General features: G+C 40.4%; 1 protein-coding gene across 1 annotated transcript in view; it reads left to right on the top strand.

Annotated features, from left to right (window-relative positions):
- PAPPA2 (pappalysin 2) overlaps positions 1 to 19,233 on the top strand; it is a 319,782-nt gene that overhangs the window by 279,129 nt on the left and 21,420 nt on the right. The window contains exon 20 of the mRNA XM_061183079.1: positions 3,552 to 3,623. Coding sequence (XP_061039062.1) covers positions 3,552 to 3,623 — 72 coding nt within the window. The remainder of the gene's footprint in view (positions 1 to 3,551; positions 3,624 to 19,233) is intronic.

Raw genomic sequence — 19,233 nt, 5'->3', positions numbered from 1 at the left:
CTTTGTTTGTTAGAGCAAAAGACTGAAAATAACTTTAATATCCATTAATATGGGTCTGATTAAGTAAATTAAGGTACATCCATGAAATGGAATAATATGCAATCAATAGAATGCAGCAACCCATATACCATAAAATAAACAGAACACCAAGAAATGTTATGAAGTGAAATAAAGTTAGACAATCAAACAATAAATTAAGCACTAAATAAAATTATAGTATTTTATACTTTGTGTGAGGAAATAAATAATTTTATATACATATGTATATTCATAGACTATCTCTGTAATGACATAAAAAAGAACTAAAAATAGTATGCAGGAAATTGAGTAGTTGGGGAGATTGTGTATCCTTTTATGCTTTTTAGATTTTATACTTTGAACATGTATCACATAATAATAAAATTAAATTACATAAAAATACAAAGATGTAGGGGAGCTCCCTGGTGGCCTAGTGGTTAGGATTCCGGGCTTGTGGGCCAGGTTCAATCCCTGGTTGGGGAACTGAGATCCCGCAAGCCACATGGTGTGGCCACAAAAAAAAAAAAAAAAAAAAATACAAAGGTGTAAAAAATAAATTGGAAATAATAAGAGAAAAGAGCACTGGAGAATGTATATGTATAGCTGATTCACTTTGTTATAAAGCAGAAAATAACACACCATTGTAAAGCAATTATACTCCAATAAAGATGTTAAAAATATATATATATAAAATAAAATGAAGGCCCACTACTGATACAGAGTAGAGATGTAGAGGCTAGTATTACAAATGGAACAGTGATGAAAAAAAGACTGGAAAGAGAGAGATCACAAATTTCACAATAAATGGTAATTGCAATTTGCTTCAGCAGAGCAAAATGAAGAAGCTGTTATGTGAAAAAAAATGCACATGTGTTGTTTCCATCATATAACTATTGAGTAGCATTTCCTAAAGTGAGTTCCACAGAACATTAATCTGGAGAGATGTTCACAAAAGAAAACAAAAAGGGTCTATGGTTAAAAAAAAAAAAAAAAGAGCACTGGAGAAAAAGAATTAAAGGTGAATACAGACAGACTCTTTTCCTTTCTTTCTTTCTTTTAGGTTTTTTTTCTTTTGTTTTTTTCCTTTGCAATGTAGTTTTAGAATTTCTCAAGTATTAGAAGATCAACACTCCTGCATGTATTAAGGTGGTGGATGGAGTAGAAGGTATGAAGGGCATAAGAGAAACTGATCCAGTCAGTTCAGAGTGTTCTGGCAAGTTCTGGCTATGGTCGTCATGTGAGGGTGCTGAGGCTAAGTTCCCCTTCATGTGGAGGAATTGATGTACTTCCAGCTACCTCCCCCCATAGACTTTGAGTTCTTTGAGGGCAGTGACAGGATTGGTGGATCTTCAGATCCCTCTTGCTCCCTGAGGAAACTGGGTCATTGTGAGTGCCACATTCAGTCTGAATTGAATGACTGACTGACTAGGGTGGGGACTGGGGGTCCTTAGTGGATTCAGTGCATGAGAAGGAATAAAGTTGCCATATATTTGCATTTCAAGGGTTCAAATTACTGCATTTTACCATTACCATTATCTGGTGACAAAACATTCAGGAAAAAAAAAAATCCAGAAAGTTCCAAAAAGCAGAACTTGAATTTGCTGCTTTCAGGCAAATATTTCCATAGCATTTACATTGTATTTACAGCTATTTCCATAGCTTTTACATTGTATTAGGTATTATAAGTAATCTAGAGATGATTTAAAGTATAAATAGGATGTTATGTGCAAATAGTATGTCATTTTATATAAGGGATTGAGGATCCTTGGATTTTGGCATCCGCAGGGGTCCTGGAACCAACCCCCTGTGGATATCAAGGAATGACTGTATATATTTGATAATTCTTTTTTTTTTTAGTGCAATGATAATTTATTTTTTTTATTTTTAACATCTTTTTTGGAGTATAATTGCTTTACAATAGTGTGTTAGTTTCTGCTTTATAACAAAGTGAATCGGTTATATATATACGTATGTTCCCATATCTCTTCCCTCTTGTGTCTCCCTCCCTCCCACCCTCCCTATCCCACCCCTCTAGGTGGTCACAAAGCACCGAGCTGATCTCCCTGTGCTATGCAGCTGCTTCCCACTAGCCATCTATTTTATGTTTGGTAGTGTATATAGGTCCATGGCACTCTCTCACTTTGTCACAGCTTACCCCTCCCCCTCCCCATATCCTCAAGTCCATTCTCTAGTAGGTCTGTGTCTTTGCAATGATAATTTAAGCAAAGTCACCTTCTACATTATTACAGTATAGAGTTTTGAATATCAAAAAAATTTTTTAGGGTTTACAGTATTTATTGCCTCTTTAGGGAAGTTGTGAAGGAGGACTTTTAGTTTATAGTAATATAACTCCAGAAAAATACTGCAGATGCGCATTTTCATAACTGACTCTGAGGTATATACTCATATACCTACAGCTTAATATATGCAAATGTCTCCAATCTGATTACTGTACAGTCTTAGCATTCTAGAATGTATAATTTTCAATTACTGGAGTGCTGTTTTATGTAAAACTCATATCTCACAATGCATCATTTTTCTTCTGGTTTCCCTGAATTTCTATTGTACTGAATTTAAAATGTGAGTATGAAAGTCCACAAATGGGTGGATTGGTAGCAGGTTATAAAGAGAACTTCCTTTTCTCTTTGAAACATCTTTTGGGACTTTCTCTTTTCCTGAAGTATATCTTTTGAAATCTTTAAATACAAAAATTAAAAGAAAAAAAACTCCATGAAAGTGAGTTATTATTATTCATAAAGAGTAGATGACTACTTGTTTAAAGGCACATCAGGAAATGGTCATTGGGCCCTGGTCAATGGTCAGAGAAGGTCACCAGTGTTTTAACACAGACACATTTTCACACTCTCACCATCTTAATGTTGGTGCCATTTTGAGTCCTGGTGGTTTCACATTAAGCCTATTTGTCCAGTGCATAGACCCTCTTTTATTTCCCACAAGGAGGGCATAAATGGAGCTAACAGGAGTTGCAGAGAGTGCAGTTTGGCCCCCACTCCCTGCTTGGGCCCTCACATCTTGTGATTTAGGATTCCTGAGATCCATTTTTAGTTCAAGACTCTTCTTATGAAGCTCTATTTCTCAGCCTTTAAAACTCCACGGTCCTTCCTGATGAACACAAACCAGCTCACAATTTCTTGTAACTTTATTTAAAATTTCAAAACAAATGGAACCAATATTATGCCTAGAGCCAAATTAAAGTCATTTTAGTATTGAGGATGCTATTTTTAACCACACCTACACCATTCTGGAAATTTCGATAGCTCAGGGAGGGTGAAGATGATGAAGAGAATGAAAGATGCCCTCCATTAAGAGATTCTCCCTTGGCTCCACCTGGCAGAATTAGCAGTTCCATGGGAAAGAGCAGACGATGGCCTTGGACCTCTTCATGCAGCACAGCTGGGGCTTACTCCTCAGGGAAGGGGTTGGGCTAGTGGGGTAAGCTCAGGATTTGCCCCTTCTCTCGCTGACCAGGTGTCTTTGCTTTTGTTTTCTGTTCTTTCCGTCTTCCCCTTCAGAGCATCGTGTGCACTGGGCGGCGTCAGTGGCACCCAGACCCCCTCCTGATCCACTGCATCCAGTCCTGTGAGGTAAGCCACCTCCCCTCCCCGAAACGCAGACCAGAGCTCTCTGTTCTGCTCAACTTATGGAGACTTGCGTCCTTCTGCTTCCATATTTACCCTTTCCCAGCTCCTATGTCCTTTGTGTAATCTCTTAAATTTAGCTCCACAATCCCCAAATTACAGATATTAGGATTTCTGATTTTGCCTTTTTTAAAATTTTAACAAAATCTCCAGGGTTCCATTTTAAATGGCTTAATAAAAGCTAAAAGCAAGTCAGAATTATTTATGGTTTTGGGATTCTCTAACCGGGCCTCACTGGAGTTTAGTTAGATCAGAGTTTTGCAGATCAGTGGCCCACAGACAGGGGTTTGGCCAGCTCAGTGTCTAAAAACAATTTTGTTTTGGTTGCTAATGCTTAAAAATTGGGATTTTCACATAAAATTCATATGTGTATACGTAACTTTACACACACACACCCCAAGTAAAAATAAATATAAAACTCTTTGTGCAAAGATTTTTCTCTTGAAAAACAAGAATATCTGACAACCGTGGCAACAGTTAGCTGGATCTGAGTGGCAGCTACAACACCAGAAGGGCAGCTGCCCTCCAGTTCAGCATGGTCCTCACCAGACTCTGTAGCTTCTCACCTACTGGGCTTCTCTCATTGACATCAACTCCCTGGGTCACGCAGCCATCTCTGTTTTCGACCTCTGAGGAGGTCCTGTAGTCCACTGTTGATTAACCCAAACTAGACCTTTACTACCTCAAGGAATCCTGTTTACTTCTCACACAAGGCATTCCCCTAGCAGTGGGGGACTCAGGGGGATGTGAATTCCTTAACTAGATTAAGAGGAGTTTTTGCAAGGAAGAGTCAAGAATGAGGCAGAGCCTTGCTGAGGGAGATTGACCCAGGAATCCTGACATGGGAGCTATTACACACACACACACACACACACACACACACACACACACACACACACACACCCCATTTAAGCCCTCTCACCCTGGGAACAGCCAGTAGCAGATACAAATACTGTAGTCTCAGGCTAGAGTTAGGCTTTGTCATCAAAGTCTTTCACTGGAAGTAATTAAGCCACTTAGCAGCAATGCTCAATAATTCTGGCTGTGCCTAGTGCGCTAGAGAGAGCTGTTTAACTTGCCCTTGACTTCCAGCACCCTCCCCCCACATACACACCCAACCCACATGCCTGTTAGTCCCTGGATTCTCCTGTATCCCTGTTTCTCTTGATCTAATTCTGGGAAACTGGGATCTACATGAGGCCAAAGAGGGGGAAATTGTGGGATTTCAGACAAAGGGAAAGCTGGGTGGGGAAATGATACCAATAAAATAGCATCCTGAGAGTGCATCAGGAAAAATGCTAGCATGGAGTGCGCTTTGTTACGTGTGGGCCAACAAAGCAGCTCGTCTCCTGCCATCATTAGAAAAACAGATGGCAGTGGGGTGGGGAGGGGAGGGAGTGACTCATCCACTGGGCAGGGGGTAGCAAGGGGGACGAGGAGGCCAGGGAAGGAAGGAGATAAACAGACAGAGGATTCAAGAACTTTGGCGAGATCAAAAGGGTCCTGAGAATTCCCTTCTGTGGCTTCCAGGCGTGATCGCAAGAGGGAGGGTGGATGGCAGGGCTTGGAGCTGGCTTCGGTGTTTCCCAGAAGGTTACAACACAGAGCTTTCCCCATTTGTCCTCCCTCCGTGCTGCACCCCAGCACATGCTCTGGATCCCTTATCCAGAGCTTCCCAGGCTTCTTTCAGCCCCTTTGTTGGTGTGACAAGGAACAAACCTGCATTCCCTCTTATGACCCCTCTGCCCAACTGCTATCACGCACAGCTGAGGCTTGACCACCACACACCTGTTGGTACCCACACTCCAGGGCTTCTCAAAGCATGGCCCCTGGACCAGAACAAGTGGCATTGCCTGGGAACCTGTTAAAAATGCACATTCTCAGGCCCCATCCCAGACTTACTGAATCAGAGACTCTGGGGGGTGGGGTTCAGCAATCTGTTTTTTAACAAGGGCTCTGGGAGGTTCTGAAGACCGCTTAAGTTTGCAAACCACCTCCCTGGTCACTATGGGAGCAGACAAGAAGGTGCCTAGACTATGGATCCCTAATTTGAAGCTTATTTGTCTAGGAATAATTCTAGCCTACATTATTCATTCGCATTCTGATTATTCTACAGTATTTCCCGAGACTCTCTGAGTAGGACAAGATTTGACAGGACATGATTTTGCTTCTGGTTTCCCAGCAAAGGCTAGGAAGAGAAAAAAAACACTTAAAGGGGTGGACGGAAGGAACAAAGAAGAAGAATCAATACCTGTAGAAAAGGAAAAGGAATTGGGCAGAGTGGAGCACATGGGGAGAAGTAGAAACAATTCTGAAGGAATAAGTAATAAGAAATGCAGAGAGGGAGGCCGAGGATGGAAAAGAAGGACAAGAGCGGCTGAAACTGGCCTGTTCTAGGGGCAACTTGGCAGACTTAGTTCTTTACTGGAAAAAAGTCAGCTAAATATATTAGGGGGAACCAAAGAGTGTCAGAGACAGACGGAGAGAAAACAGACCTGGATGCAAGATAAACCGAAGAGGGTTAGGTGGGTGAGAGCAAGTTTTAAAACGTGTGGCACAGAAATCTGATACTTTGTACCCCAGTGTCTAAAAAGTGTTTTCTTTTTTGGCTTTCCAATAGCGAATTGAATTCTAAGATGTCCCCTTAAGACATTCAACCTCATAAGAGTGAAGTACATCATTCTTTATTGGTCTCAGTATGCCAAGGCATTGAACCAATCCCCTCACTCTCCCACTCCACGCCTGCGTTGTGTCACTTCTGCACATCTGTTTGTGTCCTATCCCCTTGGCCACAGAGTTTTAGCCTTCAATTCTCCACTATCTATGCCTCTCACTTTTCTTTAAGAGAGCACTGAAGGTTCCCTCTGAAACATCTGATGTAAATAATGCGATCTTCTCGTGGTGACTTATGCTCCCATTTTCTCAAGAACACGTGTGTACCACATATCTGGAGTCGAAACCTGTTCATGCCTTAAATTCTATTTTTCTAGTTGGTTCTTGTGTTTCACCTTCTTGACCCAGACACTCCTTGTATTTTCTATTTCTTTTGTAAGTTGCAAACGGGCAGGGAGTGGTAATTTGGTTGGTGGAGAAGTTTTGAAGTTAAACAAATATAGGTTCAAATCCTGGGTCAGCTGAGTGGTGTAAGCCTTTGTGTCTTAATCTGTATTGGGAAGTGGGGGCAACACAGCCATTTTAAGGAGTTGTGATAAGGGATTAATGTGATAATGGACATAAATGTTTAAGCATCATGCCGTTCGGGGTCCATAGTAGATGCTTATAGGGTGGTGGCAACTGTTATGCGCTATTGGCCACTCTGTGAATGCTTACTGAATGAGTGCAGCAGAAGGCAGGGCAGAGCTGCTGGGTGGCCTCAACGTGTTTAGATGCAAACTCTGAAGATGGGAAAAGGGAAAGAACAAAGGAAGAAAGGGGAACAGACCATTCCCTGGAGACCCTCTGAGATCCACTATTTGCAAATCACTTGGAGACAGCTGCTGAATCTAATCGGTCATGAGGAGCTCTACTCATTCCCACTGTTGCCCTCGTTGGGGCCTCAACATCTCTCACCTGGGCTATTGCATTAGTTTCCTAATTGTTAACCCTAATCCCACACCTGTGCCCATTAAAATTAGAGACAAGCACACAAATAGTGAATGATAACTTTGTAGAAAGCAAAGACTTATTCTGCCAAATGCTTGGCCAATTGAGTGCACTCTTTTCCCAGTATGGGGTGGGGGGTGACAGGGAGGGTTTTCCTCATTTTGTGGGGTGATAATTGAAGTGAGTGTTCATTCCATCAACGAACACATTATACCATCAGATCATATGTGTTATCTTCTCTCTCTTTTTCCTTCCTTCTTCCCTCCCTCCCTTCCCTCCCTCCTCCCTCCCTCCCTCCCTTCCTTCCTTTCTTCCTTCCTTCCTTCCAAAAAGTCATATTTATTAATTCTAACAAAGTCTACAGTCCTAGGTTCCATTAAACTAAGAACATCTTGTTCTCTAGGGAATGCAGCTGGAAATAAAGACCACACTTCCAGCCTCCTTTTGCATAGAAATGACTAATTTCCTTCCTGTAGGATGATTAAAATTGAGTGCCCATTGACCTACATTTTGGTTCTGCTTTTTCTGTGAGCACGTATTTCTTACAAGTTTGTTGTGCTTGTCAGCAGCCCCCCACTTTGGATTACAATTTCTGATATTCTCTCTTTAACATTTTGCAGGTTCTTGTAGAGTTGTGCTTTTTCAAAAAAAAAAAAAAAAGGTGGGGGCAGCTGTGGAGGAGGACGGAGGTGCAATGATGTCAGAAGAATTAGGTTCAAATTCTGAGTCTACCCTTTTAGCTACATGTTGTATCTGTCTGGCTTTCTCTCAAAACTCCTGTGAGAGTCAAGTGAAATAACTGATGTTAAGGTACTGTGTAAATTGCCAAATAATATAACATATTTGTAGTAGTATTGCCTAAGGAATGATATACATCACTATGTAAGGTTGGGCTCTTTTTGAAACAATATATACATATTAAGAATCAAGAAAGAGTCCACTCACACCCAGTTTATATCTTTATGAGTATTATATACTGCAGGTGGCCATGGTTAATTGATGTTCTTGAGGCTTCCAATAAAATTTAGAAAACTTTTAAAGATTTTTTTGGGTATTTCAAGTAAGTCTCTCTGGACATGCTACTATTTCTCCTATAAATTCTTATACATACCCTTGTAAATGCCTATCATCTCACTTATCACATTATTTCAGGATTATATGACAGGTCTGTTCTTCCTACATTCTGTGAGCTCCTGAGTTGTAGGATGTGTTTTATTCCTTTGAAAAACACAGGCCTAATTCTTCAATGACACCTGCTTCCACCCCTCTAAAGGCAGGGAGAGAGAATTGAAGGTAGACCTTTGACTTTGAAAGTCTCGAATTGAGAACGATTATATTAGTTTTCTGAGGAGTAGCACAGTGGAAGGAAAGGTAGGGAAGCAGTAGAAGGTGAAGGAGAGAATTACAACCCCGTCATGCATAGAATCAGAAAGCTTTGCAACAGGGGCAACCCGGAGGAGCCAAAGGAAGGCTGTCAGGGGTCCGGAGGCAGGCTTGAACCTCAGATCCATCCCTTAGTACATGTTTACTTGGGCAAGTCCGTTAACATCTCTGAATTTAAGTTCCTCAGCTTTAAAATCAGGTGGATACAATTTATCTTTTAAACTTGTTGGTCAGATACCTGATTCAGAAAACTATGGAGATGCACCCAGGGGGGTGTAGGAGAATGTGAGTCATGCTGATTTTTCAGGAATAACTGGAAATCTCCCTTGTTTTGGGGGATTTTTGCCTTCTACATAGATTTTGATCTTTCTGTTCAGATTTGTGGCCTTAATGGTTAGCTTTGATTTCTTACTCACTGGATGGGTTGCATTTTGGAAATCTGTTGGCACCGTCCTTCCTTGGATTCAGTCCAAGGTCAGTTCTGCTTTTGGTTTTGCTTCCATCCTCCTGGTTCTAGCTGGCAAGAGAGAACTCAGACTAAGAAAGGGTGGATATGAGAGTCAGAACATGATAAAGGATGAGCAAGTGCCTATTGTATGAATGTTCAGTAAACATTAATTGAATCTCATTTATCAGTAATACTGAGTGACTTCTGTTACTCACCAAAAAATTAATGCTTCTTCCCACTATCTATTCTAAGACAGTGGCGGGCAATACATACGTAGGTGCATATACATTAATAGAGTGAGAGGCCAAGCTGATCTGGAGGAAGATTAGGTAAAGAATTGCTTAGTAAGACTCTTTGGAGTCCCCATCCAATCATTTTGATGTTCTCAAAGGAATGGGGAGCTTACAGAAGACTGAAAGTAAAGCTATGTAGCAGGTACCATTTTAAAAGAAAAGGGGGTTGAACAATAAAGCCTATGGGCCTGCAAGCTTGGTTTTTCTACTAGGAAGAGTTCTAGGACAAACTTCTCTAAGTCCTGTATTTATAAGGGATGTACTCTCCTTTTCAGTGTGATGTTTCGTGGCAGAATGATTGGTCAAAGAGATAAAGGAGAAATCACTTTTTAAATTTAGCAGGTGTGTCATTCTAGTCCAAATGATATACCCCTAATTTAAGAAGACACCTAAGGAGTTGACCACATGTTGGATCACTACTGTAGATTGTGCTGAACTGGGATGGTCCATCCAGTAGAAAACTCAAGACTTATTCTGGCCACACCTTGTCCTTACTCATTTCACATGGGCAATGGACTCTGCTGATAGTTTTTTGTTTTTGTTTTTAAAGTGTGCTTAAGAATTACTTGGAGTGCTTATTTTTAGAATGTAGATTCTTAGGTTCTGCCCCTCCCTCCCAATTTTTTACGTATCAAGTCTTGTGTGGAGTCCAAGAATTTGCTTTTTTCAGAAATACCCCAGGTCCTTCTAATGTAGGTGGTCCTCAACTGCACTTTGAGAGGCACTGGGCAGGAATGAATTAATACACTCAAAGATAATTGATGCAATAGCATCCACATCACATCTTGGAGAAAAAGGTTCCATCTACCAATAGTTAACCATTTATCTAGTGGGTTCTTTTTTTTAAAATTAATTTTCATTGGAGTATGGTTGCTCTACAATGTTCTGTTAGCCTCCATTGCACAGCAAAATGTATCAGCCATACACATACAGATATCCCCTCCCTTTTGGACTTCCCTCCCATTTATGTTACCACAGTGCACTAGTTAGTTCCCTGTGCTATACAGCATGTTCCCATCAGTTATACACAGTGTCAATAATGTATATGAGTCAGTCCCAGTCTCCCAATTCCTCCCACCCCACCCCTTTCCCCCTTGGTGTCCATACATTTGTTCTCTACGTCTCTGTCTCTATTTCTGCTTTGCAACTAAGATCATCTATACCATTTTTCTAGATTCCACATATATGCGTTATTATACGATATTTGCTTTTCTCTTTCTGACTTACTTCACTCTGTATGACAGACTCTAGGTCCATCCACGTCTCTACAAATGACCCAATTTCATTCCTTTTAATGGCTGAGTGATATTCCATTGTATATATGTACCACATCTTCTTTATCCATTCCTCTGTCGATGGACATTTAGGTTGCTTCCATGTCCTGACTATTGTAAATAGTGCTGCTATGAACATTGGGGTGCATGTGTTTTTTTTTGAATTATAGTTTTCTCTGGGTATATGCCCAGTAGTGGGATTGCTGGGTCATATGGTAGTTCTATTTAGTTTTTTAAGGAACCTCCATACTGTTTTCCATAGTGGCTGTATCAATTTACATTCCCACCAACAGTGTATGAGGGCTCCCTTTCCTCCACACCCTCTCCAGCATTTATTTTTTGTAGATTTTTTGATGATGGCCATTCTGACTGGTGTGAGGTGATACCTCATTGTAGTTTTGATTTGCATTTCTCTAATAATTAGTGATGTTGAGAATCTTTTCATGTGTTTCTTGGCTATCTGTATGTCTTCTTTGGAGAAATGTCTATTTAGGTCTTCCAATAGTTCTTGAATAAATGAAGAAATCACCTGAAATAGAATAGCATTAGAAAGATCAAGGATACAGGTAAAAATATCTGGCAGACAGTGGTAAAACTGAAATTCTTATAAACCGGAAAAGACTTAATTGTTTTAAAATTGCAGTTAAATTTTTTAAATGATGGTTCATTGTGGGTAAACAGTAGCCTGACTATGTTCTTAAAACGACAAGCTACCTGCCAATAAGTGTAAGTGAGACCAACCGAAAACCTGAGTATTTCATTTCCTATCATTAGTCTCACCATTGGTCTGATCCTGTTTTCTCTCTGGGTCCAACTTCTGTAGCCATTAGAAAACACAGAACATGTTGAAGGTCACAAAAATAATATCAAAAGCTTGATAATAATACCTTTGGTGAAAAATAAAAAGAATTGGGATTTTTAAGCCTAAAAGAGAAGGATAAAGACTAATGTAGTAAGTATTTTCATGTAGTAAACATTTTATATAGAGAAGAGTTAACAGTCAGCATGCCCCAATAACAACAGGACGGAAAATAATGGGCTTAAAAAGCTGAATGAACTATTTAAAGTAAATCTGTGTGAGAATATCCTGGAACTGTTAAACTTTACAGAAGTTTATAAAGGGAACTGTTTAAAGGCATATTAGTCTTTGGAGCATTTTAAAGGGGTGTGTATTGTCTTCTCTCTGATATGGTTGAACATTTTCTGATGTCTCAGACACAGATGATGGTTCGGTATTCCGTCTCCTTGTAAATCTATCACTCCATGGATTTAAATGTAAATATATTTGTGTTTTCTGTAGGCAACCAGTAGAGATATTTTTAAGTGTCATGACTATAACGAGTACTACCTTGATAGGAATTTGTATAGGAGGGAATTGGGAGTGGAAAGACAGGGGTGAGGAGGCCTTGGGGACAAATTTAGCTTCAGTGAAGTGGCTGCATTTACTTAAATGTAGGTGGGCAGTTATATTGTTTTTACACATTTAGTAGCTGATATCAACAATGCTTCCATCACTAATTCATTCCATCTGCTCCATCATTCCTTAGATTCTTTCTTCTGTGTTGTCTTGGACCTCTCTCTGCCTCCCTTTTATTATTTGTATTCCAGATGGTAGCCCTGTTAGCTATGTCTGGGACATGTGCTTCTCAATCACTCATGGGCACTGCCTGGGTTTACTGCTGTACCTCTAGGACGTGGGGGCCGATATATAATTCATGAGGTGGAAATGATGGCATGAAAATCGAGTTTTTATTGCACCGTTTTTTCTTTCCTAGACTTTGAGCCCAGAAGGGGTAGAGAGGAGCTAGAATCAGACTAAAATGCCCCATTTTAGGAGACGCGCTTTATACTTGGGTGCAGAATGCCTGCATGCAGATCTGAATGTGATGATAAGAGATGGGGGTGGGAGAGGGTCACTGGTTAACCAGCATGTGATAAATACCCGAGAAATAAGTGATTTTTATGGGCCTCCGCATGATGTATGGCCCTTTTGGAGGAAGACTTTTATTTCTGTTAGGGTTTTGTCCCCTTGTTTTTTAGGACAAGATGTCATATATAAATATATATAATTTCACTCAGCCTCATAGTGAAACCTGTTCAGCCATTCTTTTCTCAAACTTTTATCCTTTTTGTTTGTAAGGTTTATCTCTATTACTGTGCTTTAGTAATGCCTTTTTCATCACTAGATAGTCACAAATTTCTTTTAATAAATGGCCAAAACTTGATCTTTGAAGTGTGACCGGATGGAATTTCTACGGATCTTTTCAAAAAAACCTCTCACCTGAGTATGTCTTTATAAATTCCTTATTAAAAAGAGAAAAATGAATCTTTTTTTATGATACCTGTATATAGAAAACCAAATGTTCCAACCCAACTTTATCACTTTGGGCACTGAGATTGCGAAGTTGTTTAACTTCTCTTATTTCCTTTTCATTTACGTTTTGTCATTCAAATGATAGCCAACAATTAAACTTCTCTTTGCCACATTTTAGCTGTTTACAAATCAGATATAATAATCATTCTTTCCCATGCTTCTCAGAGGACAGATCATATGGGCTTACTTTTCTTTGACATTCTTGCCAAGTTCTTTAGTATCTATGGGTGAAAAGAAGTTAATTAGGGTGGAAATAATAATGGCTTAGCAGCTAGTAATGAGAACAGCTACTCCGCTTCTGGTAGGGATAGTGTGGGTCCTCAGAAATCTAAATCTAAATATGTGTTAGACGTGATAAAATCCAGAGAAAAAATGAAAATTAACTTACGTTGGAACTGTCTTCCAGGCTCACTGGCTGCCAAGTTCCAATCCCCTCGAGATTTGTTTGTGAATTTCACCGCCAGTTTTGTGCAGTCTCTTCATGGGCCTGGAAATCTGGGCATGTCTTTAGGCTTGTCCAGAATCCCATTCGGTTCAGGGCTCTACTTTAGATCCTCCACTTGGAATCTCTGAAAATCGGACTCCAAATGTTAATTAGGAGTAGTTTTTTCATACTGAAAGCTAAAACCATTGTGTTTTTGTCCCCTGCTTTTTAAAAAAGTAAAACATTAAAAGCACAACCATGCAAATTGTAAAACCTCCTCTAGATTAACAACATTCATGAGAATTTATGCTTAAGACTGCCTGGGAACCACGCTGTGACATCCCGGTGGGCTTTCTACCAGGCTGCATTTTGCTTCTTTTGTCTTCTCCGGCCTCATGGGTGGGCCACTTTCTCACTCTGTTAATTCTCTTTATGATATGGGTTTTTCCCTTTTTCTCCTCCAACCACACCCTTTTTCTGATTTACTCTGTGCTTTTCCTTATTGTTCTGTTCTTTTGATTCTTCATTTCTAGCCCAACTTTGCAGACAATTGAAATATTACTCACCTGTAAAAATAGCATTATGGAAATGCTACCTTCTGTTCTTCAACTTGGCTTCCTAATGATTATGCTGAGATTATAAGAATTAGCAGTAAGCAAATATAATCAGATTATATCTATAAGTAACTCTACCCCTTTCCTCTTCTCCTAAGGCCTTTCTCCACTAAGATTTCTAACTGTGCTCCTAAAATATGTTTTAAATACAGTCTGTGACTCAAATATGTTCACTGAGACTGTTCTTAAAGTCCATAAAGCATTGATTAGTTTACCATTTACCTTCATGGTCATCTGCATATGCGTTTATTAAATAGTCATATTGACAAGCCCTTTCAGAAAGTTCATATAATTTGAGTCATTTCTAATTTATCCTACTAAAGTAGATATTCCTTTAAGTGAAATTATTTTATTAAATACTTGTTGATTGTGACTGAGGGATAGCAAAGTACTCTACTAAGTCTCTTACACTTACTTTTTAAAAGTATATGAAGTATATATGTATACCTATATACATATGTGCGTATGTGGGTGTGTATGTTCTGACTAACCCTATAATGAAATGGTGACAAAAAAAGGGTGACTGTCCCAAACTGATTGCAGTTATTTGCAAATTGCCACAAATAGCAGGCACAGCAGAAAGGATACACATTCAACCCCTGACTAATGGGTTTAAATCTCAGCTCTGCCCTCATTAGCCATATTTTCATGTAATATTTTTTAAACCTAATTTTAATTCTATAAAAGTACTACTGTACATGTACCTAGTTTAAAAAGCCAGTTAGCACCTCTGGGTTTATTTGGAGGACTGACAGTGCCTGCCGCTATCTGGCTAACCTCAGCCGCTCTTGGCAGACACAACTCTTTCATATCTTTTCTGCTTCTCCTCGTCACTTCTTTTATTTCATCTGGAAAGTGCATCTATAAATATATATCTATATCTACATATATCTATATACCTATCATCTGTTTAATAATGCTTCCACTGCCAATCTTGATTTTTTTTTTCATTTATGGAATTATTTACTGACTTCTTAATATAGAAGGGGGCATTTGAGCTCTCTGACACAATCACTCTCTCTCTCTACCTCTCTCTCTCTCTCTCTCCCTCTCTCCCTCTCTCTCCCTCTCTCCCTCTCTTTCCCTCTCTCTCCCTCCCTCTCTCTCTCTCTTTCTCCCTCTCTCTCACACACGCACACACCTCCCCCACAAGACACACCTGTATAGCTGCCTGCAGGGGTCCCTGACACTCCTAATTCTTGAGTTTTTCCGGTATTCTGTGCATTTCAGGCATTTAGGTTTCTGTTTTCTCAGATCTGCTCTGTCAGCTACTATTCATCCATGCATTTTCCACTTTCCTAAATGTTGTTGAATTCTCCATTGGCTGTTGTTGTCTCTCCTGTTCTCTTTTCTCTTGTGATTTCGTACCTTGTTTATCTTTTTATTCCCATTTCAGTGGGGCTTCTAGGGGGAGCAGATATAAAAACAAATTCAATTCACATGTCTTACCAGCGCTAGGCCTGGGATGTAGGAGATGCGCAGTGGTCATTATACTGTTACTACTCTCCACTCCCTTCGACAGAATTTATGCCTATGCGGAAGAAAACAGACGCACCTGACAGAGACGATGTTCCTGATTTTGGCATTTTTTTCCCCCTACTGTCTCTTCTAACTTCTTGGTTTGACCTAGAGTCAAGCAGAAATCTCTTCAAGGTGTTTAACTCGTGAAAGTGCAGGTTTTAGATAAGGATGCACTTATTCACAGAATATACATTTATTGTCCATGTATAGTCTACGACTCTAGGGATATGAAGGGAAAGAAGACGAAGCTCCTGTCTCCTGGGAATCCACTCTAACTTGCAGGGAGGAAAGAAAGTGATTGTGTTTGCTTACTGAACAGGCAGGAGGTGGATGTGGGACATACAATGTGGGGAAGATTTCAGAGCAAAGAGGCACTCATACAGGATTTAATGGTTCCACTAGTTGGCGTTAAAGTAGAAAGCCCTATGGGCAGAGGAGATGTTATGGGCACAAGGCGCAGGGATCTGAAACACAGGGAATGTTTGGAGAACCACGTGGAGACCACAGTTGAGGCTAGAGAGGCTCAGGCTAGATGAGGGAGTGGCTTGAATGTTGCCATACTTGGACTATCAAATTTATCCCGATGGCATTCGGGAGCATCACTAGGAAGCTACAAGATGAGATACATTGGTGAAGATGAAGCCCTTCGAGAAGAGACAGGTGATAAGTAGAATGGTTAGGAGACAGTGCCTGTATCTCAAGAGAGAGACGGTGAGAGCCCAGACTCGGTCTCGCCAGGTAGGGATGGAAAGAAGCCACCGCTGAGGCCTTTCCTTTTAAGATATAAAATCAATTCTAAAATCCCATCCAATGGGGAAGATGAAGATCTAAATCTAACTGTCTGGTGTTTGGATGGATAGTGAATGTCACTCATCTCTGTAAAGAAAAAGAAGCAGGCTTGTAGGAGACAAAAATGAGCTTGGCTTTAGACTGAGTTTAGTGGAGTTGGAAATAAAAGGTCTAGTGTTCAGGAGCACAGTCTCAGTTCGTGACTTATGCTGAGAAGTGAGGAAAATATGGATGATAATTAAAGATAGGTGAGGGGATGTGATCATGCCAGGAATGTGAATGGGGAGAGGTGAGGAAAAAAGACCTGGGAGGAGGGAAGTAATACAAGGGAAGAACAGAGGAAGTGAAGCTAGTCAAGGAGATAGAGAATGAGGAGAAAAGTAGAAAGAAATACAGGAGAGAATGGCTGTAGGAAAACCATGGAAGAGGAGAGAGATGGTAAATAGTGTTCAATGCTACAGAGTGGACAAACGAGTTGAGTATTGACAAGAGACGATTAGGCTTATAATTTCAGCACTCACTGTAATCCCAGACACAGTGGTAACTGTGGAATGGGGGAGAGGGCAGTAGGTTGAGAAATAGATAAGAAAGCGGATGCAGCAAATAAAAATATTGTTTCCAAAAGTTGGCCAGTACAAGGAGTGAGATGAACAGTAACTTAAGTGGAAAACAGTGTTCATGGAAAGACTTTTGATATGAATAAAACTTTAATATATTTATTATCTGTGGGTAATAATCTGATTAAGAGTCTGGACACTCAAGGTAAAGAGGAGATAGAAAAGATTTCAAATACCGTTGGCTCTGAGTCAGGTGAGAAGGAAATAACAACGACTAGAGACAAAGTTTGTAGGGTAGCAAACAGAATTCAAGAATTCAAGGAGTTCACGGGCAGCGGTTTCTCATTTCTCTGTGCAGACTTTCCCATCTCAGTTGATGACAACTTCATCCTTCCCGTTGCTCAGGACAAAATCCTTGATGTCATCTTAATCCCCCTCTTTCTTTCATCCTCCACAGCCAATTCATCAGGTAATCCTACTAGCTCTACCTTGAAAATCCATCCACAGTCCAGTCACTTTTCACCATCTCAGCTGCTGCCACCCTGGTTTGAGCTATCATCCTCTGCTACCTGGATTCCTGCAATAGCCCCCCGACTGGTCTCACTCCTACCCCTGCCTCACCACTGTTTATTCTCAGCACATCAGCCAAAGGGCCTGTTAAAATGTAAGCTAAATCCAAGCAGTCTTCTGCTGAAACCCTCCAAGAATTCCTCAGTTCACTTGGAGTAAAAGTCAAAGTCCTTGCAATGGCTTTCACAGCTCTCCAAATGTCCCTTCTCTGACCATTTGATTGGATATTGCAACTGTCCTTCCTCTCTCATTCTCTGCCCATCCTCCAACCTATAGCATTCCCTTACACTGCCCTATTTTCTATAGGGCTGTTACTTTTTAATTCACTAAATAATTATTTGTTATATTTAATATCTGTTTTCCCCACTGGGATACAAGCTCTACAGGGCAGGGCTTTTTGTTTATTTTATTCACTGATAAACCTCAAGTCCTTAGTACAGTGGTGCAGTGACTGGCACAGGGCAAATGTTCAATAAATATGTCTTGAGTGAATGAATGAGGTAGGAAGTTAAGGGCTGCCACAGATTGGGGAGAAGATTCGCAGCAGGGTAAGGATCTTAAGAAGCAGCTTGATTACTATGGAGAAAAGGAAAATTTTGCTAACTTGTGAAGGGTAAAAAGATTGCCAAGAGACCCTGAGCTTTATGACTTCTTTAAGAGTCTTTTTCTTACTGGATGCTCTTTTTGTTGAGTAAAGCCTGCAGTTAACATGACCCTGTCTTGGGACTTTGGGGATGAGTGGTGAAATTTAGATTCCCTTCAGCTCTTTGAAGGCTATTTGTGCATTGGGTAGAGAAAGCTTGGTTCCACATATTGCCTTTCTTCTCCTTAGTTATGTGACCTCAATCAAAGTCATTTAACTCCTATGGAAAAACAATGTCTCCTTTGGTTGGCTTTGAATGTTCTTTTGGCTCTCAAATGAGATGATGTTTACGAAAGCATTGATTGACACTAAAATGCTACACATGTGTACAGGACTATCATCATTATTATCATGCCTGTGTGAGAAGTCTTCCAAAGCGAGGCCAGGCTGAGGCATGGCAACAGTGCCGGTGACAGGGGACACATCCTACATGCTGCTCATTGGAGGTCCCAGCTGAGGAAGTCAAATGTCTACTAGGAGATGTGCACATAAAGCTACAGCAAGAATCAATAAGGAGAAGCAGAGCCTCTGCTTACCTCCTTTCAGCTCAGTCTGATTTTTTTCAGGCCTGCAGCTTTGAGCTAGTTTTTGTGTCTCTTTGGATCTCCCTTTCCAGGTGTAGGCACCCAAACTGGGCAGCAGAACCTTGTTTAAGGGGCTAACACAGCTCAAATCTGCGTCTGGCCGGCAGCATCCCAGCTCCAGCCCATCAGCTTGGGGCAAACTTCCTTCAGATGCTCCCCTTAAGGGGATGCCCATCATCCATTCAGGATACAAAGCCTCCATCTTATTTTCCCTCTGTTTCATTGAACAGAGTAACAAGAATAAGAGAGAAAATGAGCCTTTAAATGCTTAGCCAAACAACAACAACAACAACAAAAAGAGAAACAGAAAACCCCCAAACCATATGCACCTATTTTGAAAACAGACTCATTGTCTCTTCCTTGTCTCAACACCCCTAGCCCAGTGATCCTAAGTAAGCCTTCTTTTCCCCAGTAGATTCTCCATAGCCTCTTCAGCCTTATACATTGTTTTCCTTCCTATTTAAGATCAATAATGAGGG

Source organism: Eubalaena glacialis, chromosome 3, assembly GCF_028564815.1.
Source record: "Eubalaena glacialis isolate mEubGla1 chromosome 3, mEubGla1.1.hap2.+ XY, whole genome shotgun sequence".
In the NCBI taxonomy this organism is placed as follows: domain Eukaryota; kingdom Metazoa; phylum Chordata; class Mammalia; order Artiodactyla; family Balaenidae; genus Eubalaena; species Eubalaena glacialis.
This window is presented reverse-complemented; position numbering and strand designations above follow the sequence as displayed.